The sequence below is a fragment of the Callionymus lyra genome, chromosome 7, assembly GCF_982586985.1.
Source record: "Callionymus lyra chromosome 7, fCalLyr1.hap1.1, whole genome shotgun sequence".
NCBI classification, from domain to species: Eukaryota; Metazoa; Chordata; class Actinopteri; order Syngnathiformes; family Callionymidae; genus Callionymus; species Callionymus lyra.
In genome coordinates this window covers 27947234-27958597 of record NC_141824.1, presented here as the reverse complement: position 1 = coordinate 27958597, position 11364 = coordinate 27947234, and the positions used below count along the sequence as shown (strand labels likewise).

The following is an 11364-nucleotide window of genomic DNA, read 5'->3' as shown; positions in this document are numbered from 1 at the left end:
CTGGCTTCCAGTTTCTTTCAGTATCAACTTTAAAATTCTGGTTCTTACTTTCAGAACTATGCATGGTCAGGCTCCTCCTTACATCACTGATCTGATCCAGCCTTACACCCCAGCTCGGGCTCTGAGGTCCGTGGATCAGAATCTACTGATGGTTCCACGCACACGGTTCAGGACCAGAGGAGAGAAATCCTTCCAGGCTGTTGCTCCTAAGCTTTGGAACGATCTTCCCCGCGCTTGATGGAGTCTACTGACTCTTTTAAGAAACATCTTAAGAAGTTTTTATTTGTTCAGGCTTTTCCTTGATTTCTGGAACTCCTGTTAGTGTTATAAGTTTTATCTTGATCTTTAAAGTATATACTTTATTGAATATTGTTTTGATTGTTTAAGCGCTTTGTGACCCTGGTCTGGAAAAGTGCTATACACATAAAAATTACTTACTTACTTACAACAATGAAATTGTGTAATAACTCTTAATGATTGGTCCTTGGTTTATATCTAACCAATCGCAGCTGCAGCTCTTCATTATGAAATGAGACCTAGAGAAAAGGGTCAACCAAAGTTTAACGGTTAAAGTTTTATTGGACTCAAAGTTGACTTAATAACCTCCTTTTAAAAGATGGATGCCTGAGGCAATCTCTCCACCACAGCCTGAAATAATTACGCACACTTTTTTAATTATTTCACATGTTTATTTTCACCAGAATTTGTTCCTGGTACCATAACTGATAAACGTATGACATCTTTGAACTATCTTTTTATTTGAAATATTATTAATATTATTTGGGACAATGGGGAAAATTTGGTTCTTCCCACAACAAATTATTAAATCAGGAAGACCAAATACAGATGAAATAAGGAAAACATCAGTTAATTAAACAATATACACAAAAGTGACAAACTTAATAGGTACAGTAGATTGGAATACATCGCTTTTAACAATCAGAACAACATAATGTAATTGAGACAACAAATTATTTTATGATTGTGGTTTGTAAAATTTAATTCAAGAAACCATTTATTAAACTTAGACTGTCAACACAACATCCTCAGAAATTACATAAAGAAGTAGACAACAAAATCTATATTAACAATGAGATTGAAATAAAATCTCTGTGTGAACCACAGAGACGCAGCTGCATCCATCTGCCAGTCTTCTTCAGCCCGCATTGATCGCTGGCATCATGAATGTTCTGCGGAGTTGGCACATTTACTGTCCTGAGATGCTCCAGCTGCATTCACTTTTTGCCAGAGAGACAAGTATCTGCCAGTAGCGTCTGTTGCTTCATCTCTGCTATTATAAATCAGCAATTCAAGTGAAGGCACCAAAGGGATGTGAAGTTTCAGAATACCAAAGTTAGCTTGAATGATGAAGGTACTTCTCTGAGAATGAAAAGACTTTTCAAGTGAAATTTTCAATTCAGATGTCAAAAATATTTACAGTTAAAAAATATGATCTTAACGTATTCATTAAATCTTTTTTTATTCTTGTCCCTCACAGCAGTCCACATGTTAAATGTTGCCTTCTGATTATTTTATTGACCTCATGCGTTCCAACAGGACAGTAATGTTGTTTGTCCTCCAGAGCCCCGCAACAACTCTCTGCTTAGTGAGCTAATAACCAACTAGAAGTTCCAGGGTCTAATTGCGCAACTGCTTGTTAGACTAGCAGGTGGACTCAGCAGAAGCTTCCTCATTGGGGCTCGACTGAGTTTTACGTAAGCTGTGCGTCAGCGTTTGAATCAGGTTTGAACCGATTTTGATCAAATTCCCGCCCCTCCGGCTGAACACCATCTGAACAAACAACAGTTGTGAAGGCTGCTGGGAGTTCTAGTCAAAGATTAAATGACACATATCAGCCAAATGGATCATTGACAATTTGGACAAAACAATTGAATTGTTTGATAGATATACATTGTGTTGTTTTATTAATGTTGAAAAGTACATATCAATAATGCTCAGAGTTCGGAAGAGCTTCAGAAGTGCAAGACCACAGACGAGCAAGCCAGGCCGTCAACAATCTACATGACAATAACATGGACCAGAACTTGTTTCTATGTATTCTGGAACAGTGTGACCACAGACACAGTAAACATGATGTGCACTTTACTACAAACTAGTACACAATTTAAGATCCATTCGGCGGACGATGCAGTCTGGATGAGATCATCACTTTCTCAAAAGCCTGACCATAACTTGTTTTTCCTTCCGAGACTAACATCCCATAAAATCTATAAGAAAACTGTCAAAACTCGTTTGATTTCACTTTTCTCATTTTAGGTAAGGACTGTCATTCCGAAAGGAGAAGCATTGTAGACTTTGCTAGGTTGAGCTCCAGTTGGTGGGCAGACATTCAGAGAAATATGTCAGTCGTGTCCGATGGACCTCATGATTGAAGACATTGACTCTCCCTTGTTTGAGAACTCCATTAGAAACATTCCTCTTTCCCTCTTTTCAGAAAAAAAGAACAAAGTCAGGACTTAATTTAGACAAAGAAAAGTTACTTTACAATAAGCAAAAGCAATTATTTTTTTATTTTTGCTCCAACCTAAAACTAGAGCAGCAGTGAAAGATCAGTAATTATGGACATACAATTTACAAATTATCGATAAGAATAATTTCAAGCCAACCATACACATGCACACTATGTCCATGATTCTGTCTTTAGTTTGACAGTCTTTTAAATATTGCTCTTTTTCTTTATGGTTGATTTTTGAAGTATTGAATTAGCACAACCTTAAATAAGATAAAGTGGTCCTCAGTATGATACCTGGCTTTGGTTGTGAACTGTTCCAATAGAAAGTAGCAACGCTGCATTTGGGACATGACAGCTATATTTGGAAATGCAATATTAAAAAGTTGAAATTAGCTCTTTATCCAAGTACATTAAGCATTAATAATTGGGATGGAACCCCAAAGTGCAAGTGTCAAACTCGAGGCCTGCAGATTTGAATGTGTGTGCTGTCTCTGGTTCAAGGTGAGCCAGAGCCCAAAAACCAAATGTGTTTGTGGTACATTTGTTTTTGGGCCACCGAGTCACCTTGACCCAGAGATAACTAAGGGTTAGATGTGTCTTCAAATAATTAAAATGGAAGCTGAAAACATTCTATTTTAAATCTTATTCCTCATTAACATAGTGGCAGTTTTTGATTGTTCAATATCTAATTTTTTTTAATGATTTAGGCCTCCTTGAAAGACTGAGTTTCACACGAGTAATGCTCAGAGGCTAACACTGGTCCTCCATGATTGACACAGTCTATTATCTTATTATCTAACAGCTTCTTTCAGACGCAACAGCAACGTTCCACGGACAGGACACACGCCAGACTCGCGTCGTTTGCTCCTGAGATAACAGTAATACGCACGTTTGCAGCGGGACAGAGTCAACAGATCAATAAACTTGACGTAACACATCGGGTCGCAGCCTTATAAATACCAAGAGAGCCACTGACACTGACATTCATCAATCCAGCTCCAGAGTTCTCAACAGCTACAGTGAACCCAGGAACTTGAAAACTTTTCGTTTCAAACTCTATTTAACCGGAAAGATGCAGGCTGTGAAGCAGTGTTCAACATGCAGCACCTGGGCTGCCGGAGCCTTTCTGAAAAGCGAAGTGATGCATTCCAAGAAGACTGTATTCAGAAGAGGAGTCTGCAAACAGTTAAGGTATGTTTATATCAACCATTTATATTGAGAATACCCTTTGTAACAAATCTGTCTTCCTCCACAGCAAGTCAGAGAAAATCCTCTTCACCAGATCTCAGTTGAAGGTTGCAGGATTCAAAGACACGCACACAAGTTCAGCTTCTTCCAATCTCAATCAAAGCCTCTACGCCATCCCGTTCACTCAGGTAGGTCATCTCAACAGAGTCATCAGACATGGAGTTGTCTAACTTTTGATTGAAGCAGGTGGAGAATCTGTCCCACGACTCTCTGATCAAAAGAGCTGCATCAGTCGTCACGGATAGTTCCAACACTTTCCTGTCACAAACCACGCTGGCGTTCATCGACGCACTCACAGATCATTCCAAGGTACAATTTGCATGCATAAATGCACAAGAGGTAGCTGTTATTTAGCTAGCACAATTAACTCATTTAACCTGCTTCCGTCCAGACGGTGAACAGACTCATCGCGTTGCAGAGGAGATATTTGTCCTCGGTGGGAAAGATGACCCCAGCCGAGGAGGACTCCCTGAAGCAGGTGGTCAACGGCCAGAGACAAGAGGTGGGATTACACAAAGATACAAAATAAAATGTTTGATTTAGGATTTTTATGCTTATTAAGTCTTTTATTTTCCCTGGTAGGTGCGCGACTCTCGTGGAGAATGTAAAAAATACAAGGACACATGGATCGGTGTGATCAGCCTGTGCAAGCTGAGCGCAGAGTCAGCACACATATCTGGTGAGACATGAGTCTGTAACTATTTTGTTAAATCTTTATTTGAATATATAGTAAACAAAGTGAGAAAATCTGCTATACATAGCCACATTTTAAAATATACTACAGTTTTTTTTAAAATAAAAAGCACAAGTGAAGTAAATTTCCAAGTTTGTTTATAATTTTCATATCTGATCGACCAACAGGTTCTGGTCTAAAAAATAATATTAAGTCTGTTTGTTTTAAAATTGTATTGCATTTGATTAATGTGTCTAAAATTGCCCTTTTGTGTGTCCAGGAGCAGTGCAGTCCTCCTTAACAGTCAGGACAAATATCCAGATGGCCCAGTCGCAAGTGGAGGATGCTCAAAAGATTGCAGCAGATGCAGACAAGAGGCTGGCTGAGATCAAAGTTGAGGAGATCCAAAGGATGGCAGAATATGCTGCTTCATTTGACACCACTGATGAGATGGAGATGCACGAAGCTTATCTACGCGAAGACTAGATTATAGTCATCTGTATTATTTCTCTCTTAACTAATGTTTTAATGTAATATTAGTCATAGACAGATGATGCATTAAGTGTTGACTGGAAAAAATATTTATTATTTTTACTCTAATTAGTATTGCTGTTTGTGTTCACTGGAAATTATTTTTTATAATCCACTCAATATACTTTTACACAGAGATTACTTGATGCAAGAACAATATGATGGATGTTTCTTTTTGTACTAAATATATTTATATTGTATCCTAATATTATATGCACCTTCAACTACCACAAATAAAAAGTCAGAACTGATCATGTCATTTGTCATTTGTTCATTTCTAACCCACACCACTGGCCACCAAAACATGAGTGTCATCGGAAGGCATGTAAACAGTTTAAAGGTCAGTGACAGGTGTTATTCCTGTGGCTTGTTATACTTTAACCTTGGATGTTGGGAAACTGATCACCAAAGAAAAGAAAATAATATTGTGATCACAATTGCTGCCATTATTTTATCTCAATAAATTAATTTATGTTAATACTTTGGCTTCGTATGTTTTGTTTACAACACTGGCAAACAAAAGTTTCTGATTTTGATTATTACAACCCACCATTTCAGAACTTCCATTCACACTTTCATCAATAAAGATTGAGTCTTCTCATTAAACACTTTTTTTTCTTGCTTATCGAATTGTAATGAATATTATTTTGAGTTTATGAAGTTCTGTTAATTTTTTTTAAATATCATTAATGCTTTTGCATATTGCGTAATCCTTGTTAACTGTTCAATGTTTTTATAATGATTTAAGTCTGTGATATTGAAGGACTTAAGATCACAAATCTAAACCGCGCTATCAGCTAGAGGGAGACAGTGTATCGTTGGAAACACTAGCGGAACCTTCTAACGCCAGAGGAAGAAAAACAGTGCAGCACCAACATGGCGGCGCTGCGGAAGGGAACCGCCTGCCTCAGCTTCCTGATTAGGTAGGATTTAGGCAAAAGATTACAATATCAAACAAACTTTTACACAGTTTGAAAGATAAATATCCTTCTATCTAAAAATAAAATGAATAAATCGTAGTTTCTTAAACGACATTGTCGCTGTCCTTAACATAGGTGCCAAAGGCAATGAAAGCAGTTGTTTTTGTTTTTGAAAACCTTTTTTTTGGATATATACGTAAATCAAATAAAAATTAATCAACATTTTAAAACAAACAGGGGACTTTGATCTCCCTATTTGAGGTGTGATTGTTAAGTCGAGCATTGATTTGTAGTTTGCATTTAAACAAACTTGATAAGACATAACGATATTTTTGACTCAAACAAAGGTTCTTTGTGTTGTCTTCAGTTCTGGACGTGTCTTGTACAGCAGAGGTAGAAGAGAAGCACTTACAAAATTCGGAAAATGGAAATACTGTGTGGGGACAGGTGTGGTTGGAGGAGCTTTGTGTGCAGTTCCTTTCAAAATGGTGAGTAGTGATGGGTCGATGAGGCGTCATGAAACGTTTCAACACACAGCAACACTGTATTGATACTGTGTCACTAAATACTGACATCTGCTGGACGTTATGAATCATTACAAGTAACCTAGTTGAGAGGCCCAACTGAGACTGATTTGATGACACATATACAATAATATAATTTAAGTAAGTAAGTCATTTTTATTTGTATAGCGCTTTTCCAGACCAGGGTCACAAAGCGCTTAAACAATCAGAACAATATTCAATAAAGTATATACTTTAAAGATCAAGATACAACTGATAACACAACAGGAGTTCCAGAAAATCAAGGAAAAGCCTGAACAAATAGAAACGTCTTAAGATGTTTCTTGAAGGAGTCAGTAGACTCCATCAAGCGCAAAGAGAGAGGAAGATCATTCCAAAGCTTAGGAGCAACAGTCTGAAAGGATTTCTCTCCTCTGGTCATTGTATTTGACATTGCATCATTTTGATACAGTAAATAAAAATAAAAATATGTACATAATGTAAACACGCAAGTGAATGTGTTGCGAATGAGGATGCTTGTGCACATGTTTTTGTGTTTTACACATTAAAAAAAAAAAAAAGAAGCTTCTTCTTCAGCCATGATGAATTTCAGCAGAGCCTTATCCGGCACCTGCTTCCTGGAAGCTTGATGGTTAAAATGAGACAATAAAGTAATATAAATTAATTATGAATGAAGCAATCATGAATGTTTTGTACAGTGGCTTTATACCCGAGTTCATCCTGAACGTTTGTGGGACGTTGCACATTTTCGCGCCTGGCCCGATAGTAAATAATACATAAATACGACAATTCTGTCGAACAGATTCAAAACATAACCTACCGAAAAAAATATGAATAGTTAATACTCACTTTATAAATGAATTTGAATTAAAACAGACCAAGGGAAAACTTTGAAAAATTTAAACAAACACCTTATTTTCTGAGACCAGATCAAAACGATCCGCGATCAGTTTGGCAGGAGCATCGCGCTGACAGATGCGCTTCCTTCTTAACAGTTTGCCGCGTTGACGTCAGAACGATACAGTCCGGGTATCGGTCACGTGACTTTCTTTAAGCGATACGCGCACCAACACTGGTGTTGCTCTCTGAGCTCGACGCATCGGTGTTGCCAGACCCATCACTAATGGTGAGTGAGTCTGTCAATTTCCAGATGTTTAGATATAATAGTTTTTTCATTATTTATTTTAATGGTCCATCAAGTATAACAAGAACGAACTTATTACTCAGTCAGATTAGTTGTGAATGGTGAAATTAAGTATTTAGGTAAGCAACATGCTTCAAAATGATTATCTAAATTATAAATAAAAATGAATCTCTTGTCTCATTTTCCAACAGGATGAACACCTCTCACATGAGTTTTTGATCAAACAAGCAGCTTCTGTGGTGTCAGACACTTCCAACACTTTTCTCGCTCGAACAACATTCGCTCTCATCAATGCTTTCAACGAGTATTCAAAGGTCAGTCTTCATTTCTCCTTCAACCCTGAGGTGTTTGCAGGTCACTTGAGTGACTTTTTCTTCTGTGTCTGCCCCAGGGCCTCCTCCTTTTTAGACTTGCCTAGAAACTCATCGTCTCCAAGGCTTTTTTCCCCTCAAAAACTGCTCCTTTTTTTTCAGGCTATGTCGTGATTAGATCAGGCATTGACTTTTGAGCTCTGTTAATGTAATTTAAGGTTTACTAAATAATAAAGATATTATTATCATAATAATATGCCATCCAAAATGTTTTGAATACCTATGAGTTGTATTTAAATGGTTTAAATTCATGATTAAAAAACACCCAAATGATTTAATGTAGAAAGAAAAAAGCATTCGCTACAATTTAATATAAAGAAATGTGTTCTTGTGTCAAATATGGCATCTTATTATGATAATAATATCTTTATTATTACTTTAACTGTGTATCTTTTTTTTCCTAAACGTATGGGTTTAATGTTTGGATATTACTACAAGGATGATCATGTCACTAAATGTGGCCATCAGGTCAGAGATTGAAAAAAGTATTGTGAAGGTATGGTTGACAGACAAAAAGTGATAAAAAAAATAGACCAAACGCTGTATTTTTTTAAACTGAAATTGCCTCTTCACTTTACCTCAAGTGCATGTCTTTACTGGCTCATGAAGTTGACAGATTTTCAGCATCGTTTGTGATTGAACGTTATACAGTATGGCACCTGGGTGGAAACTTTTAAACACAATGACTGGATCACTCTCCCTTTTTTCTGACAGGCTGTGCACACACTCATCGCTCTGCAAAAACGCTATTTGGAGTCTCTGGGAAAAATGAGTCAATCGCAGGAGGAGGCAATCTTGCAGCTGATCATAGGACAGCGAGCCGAGGTCAGCCTGTGAGAAGAAACTGTAAATATGACAACAGCCCAGCAGCATGGTTTGATTTACTCCCTCCGTCTTCATAGGTGAAGGAGAGACAAGAGAGATGTCATCAGTACGAGTCGACCTGGGTCCACGCGGTGAAGACTTGTGAAATGGCAGCAGAGGCGGCATTCATTACAGGTGCAGCTGCTCATGATGTCATTGTTTGCTCATCGACGTTTGGCCGTAAAATAGTACAGTTAGTGTCAGTGACTATATTCACCTGCTGTCAGGGTCTCACTTGAGCAAGCGTCGGGTCACCTGTCTTCACTCGCCATCATTGTGTTAGAGTGCTCGTGTCGTGACTACAGCAGATATATACGAATATGAGCCAGTGTTGTGTCGACCTCTGACCCCTGTCAGCAGCCTGACAGAAAGCATCTCTGTGTTTACAGGAGCCGACCAGTCGTCCGTCACCGTGCAGACCAACATCGAGCTGGCTAAGGTCCAGGTGGAGGAAGTTCGGAAACTGTCACAAGACGCGGAAAAAAAGTTAACAGAGGCCAAAGCAATGGAGGTGGAACGTTTGGCCAGCTACAAGGCCTCAGTAGAAAATACCACCGACGACGAAGAGATACCGGAAGCTTATCTGAGAGAGGACTAATCGGGGGACACATAGTGAAGAATAGAAGATGCTGGATTCTGTATGAATACTCTGTGATCAGCATTCTGCCTTTTATTAAACAGATGCTCTGTTTGGTCAGGAAATGTGAAATTCTTGAGAAGAACAAAGTGTGAAGCTGTTTTGATTCTGTTCTCTGTTGTGTGTTTTGTGATTTTTAATAAATCAGAACACTTATTTGACAGTACATTCATGCCAACAAATCATTTATTTAATGTTCATTTTGTAAGGCTTTATGCTATTTTTTAACTTGTGATGGGCATTGAAGCTTCATGATGCACTATCCTCATTTTCAAACCAAGCATTATGAAGAGAGTACCATCTAGTGAGCGTTGAAAATGAGGTCACTGTTTCATGAAGCTGCGGCACATCAGATAAGCCAGAGATGACAATAAAGCACAAGAAATGATCATGAGAGTCTTGAGGAGAAATGTATCTGAAGTGATGCTAGAACCAAAAGATGGAGAAAAGGGTTGTGACTGCATTTATATTAGAGTTGGGTGGGTAATTAAATTCCAAGCATGGCAAAGTTCTAAACTGAGTATTTTTATGTTGCACTGATAAAAACAGTTTGTTGGGTAGTTTGAGTCAGATCAGACATAATGTGGGGGACGAGTGTCTGACCTCAAACAAACCTTTTAAATCCATTTTAAACCATATTATTTGACTCATTCAATTAAAATATAACTTTTCATAGTGAAGTTTGTTTAAAGACTTTTTCCTTTTTATCGTTCTTTTCTATTATGCTTTTGTCTGGTCATATGTTGATACCAACATATAAACAATTAAATATATGTAATTTAATAACGTTTTAGCTTTTCTACAACTTGTATATATTGCATTTCATCTTTTCTATCTATATGTCCTTGTTTCTTTCTTCACCCTTCCTTATACTTGTTCACTATTACAATATAATGTTACTAAAATCATCTGTTGTGAACATAAAAATGAACAATGTTCACAACACTATCCTCCCTGACAGCTGCGGAGTAACGATCACATGACATCTTTAAAGGTGGTGTCACTTTCCTGGATATTTGTGCCTCTCGTTTTCACTCAGCAGCTCTACCTTCACTGCAAATTAGCCATGCCATGACTGTCCTCTGTTGAGCTTTTAGGCGGTTCCTCACTTCCCCCTGTCATCACATCATCCGCCGCGTTTCCCACCGGAGCTGACTGTTCCACTCAAGCATAGAATCTCTGAAACTGAAAGCCTTTCTCAGACACTCTCCTGAAAGGAAAATGGTTTTGCAGTCAGCAGGTAATCACGACTTTGACGGTAAAGAACAGAAGAGCTGCGGTGAAAGTTCAAGAGTGGAAAAGTGCTTTTTTTATCCAGTAGATGGCGATGTAAACACACTCAAGGATTTGTGAACCGTCGCCATTCCGCACGTTTGTGATCAAAACAAATCCATCACTTGTTATAATAGAGTTTTATTTTTATATGACTTTCCGTTCGTGCACGTTGTTGTAAAGGTTTATAAAGCAACTGGACTCAACCTTTTTCTCTCACATTGTGCAAAAACAAAACAAAACATTTATAAAAAAAATGATAATAAAACTAATAAAATTGATAATCTGGAATCGGGTGAGGGCAGTCATGCAGTAAAGAGGCTCAATCGTCCTCCCAAAAACCTCTCTAATGTCTATTATTACTGAGAAACTATAGAAAATAATGTCTATAACACATTCAAAGTCAAGGACTGGGGGCAAAAAAAAGACCTTCAAAGTAATCCTATGAGGCCCTAGCTTGAAACCCCCAATAAATGTTATGAAAAAAAGAAAAACAAAGAGAAAAACCTTGTTTTCAAGCAAGCAGAGGTTCTAAATATCAACTATTAACATGCAAAGTAAAATAAAATACTTTTATTTCCCTTAACAGGCAGTTCAATAAATTGTCATTTTTCAGCCCACGAGAAAACAAAAAAGTTTTGCACTTTAGTGATTGAGTTTGATGTGGTTGGTCTATGACTTACAAAAACAAAAACAAAAAAAAGAAA

At 37.7% G+C, this 11364-nt stretch overlaps 2 protein-coding genes across 3 annotated transcripts; both read left to right on the top strand.

Annotated features, from left to right (window-relative positions):
• Window positions 1–3485: 3485 nt before the first annotated feature.
• LOC148076005 (diablo IAP-binding mitochondrial protein-like) lies at window positions 3486–5176 on the top strand. Of its 2 annotated transcripts, none has more exons than XM_087795768.1 (6): window positions 3486–3664; window positions 3729–3849; window positions 3908–4030; window positions 4113–4223; window positions 4304–4400; window positions 4675–5176. In XM_087795768.1, the coding sequence occupies exons 1-6, from the start codon at window positions 3546–3548 to the stop codon at window positions 4878–4880; spliced, it is 777 nt and encodes a 258-aa protein (XP_087651894.1). In that variant the 5' UTR covers window positions 3486–3545; the 3' UTR covers window positions 4881–5176. The 2 variants fall into 2 exon arrangements, with proteins under 2 accessions (XP_087651894.1, XP_087651893.1); XM_087795767.1 differs by having other exon boundaries at window positions 3905–4030.
• Window positions 5177–5800: 624 nt separating this feature from the next.
• LOC148076004 (diablo IAP-binding mitochondrial protein-like) lies at window positions 5801–9551 on the top strand. The gene is made up of 6 exons (XM_087795769.1): window positions 5801–5848; window positions 6213–6333; window positions 7705–7827; window positions 8599–8709; window positions 8787–8883; window positions 9138–9551. Exons 1-6 carry the CDS (start codon window positions 5802–5804, stop codon window positions 9344–9346), a joined length of 708 nt encoding a protein of 235 aa, XP_087651895.1. The 5' UTR covers window position 5801; the 3' UTR covers window positions 9347–9551.
• Window positions 9552–11364: the final 1813 nt, after the last annotated feature.

Bases quoted from the DNA above. Each gene is read 5' to 3' on its own strand.
- LOC148076004 (XM_087795769.1), top strand. From the start codon at position 5,802: ATGGCGGCGCTGCGGAAGGGAACCGCCTGCCTCAGCTTCCTGATTAG. The intron at 6,334-7,704 runs GTGAGTAGTGAT...ATTTTCCAACAG, and splicing joins GTGCAGTTCCTTTCAAAATG to GATGAACACCTCTCACATGA. The intron at 7,828-8,598 runs GTCAGTCTTCAT...TTTTTCTGACAG, and splicing joins CTTTCAACGAGTATTCAAAG to GCTGTGCACACACTCATCGC.
- LOC148076005 (XM_087795767.1), top strand. From the start codon at position 3,546: ATGCAGGCTGTGAAGCAGTGTTCAACATGCAGCACCTGGGCTGCCGGA. The intron at 3,665-3,728 runs GTATGTTTATAT...CTTCCTCCACAG, and splicing joins GGAGTCTGCAAACAGTTAAG to CAAGTCAGAGAAAATCCTCT. The intron at 4,224-4,303 runs GTGGGATTACAC...TTTCCCTGGTAG, and splicing joins TCAACGGCCAGAGACAAGAG to GTGCGCGACTCTCGTGGAGA.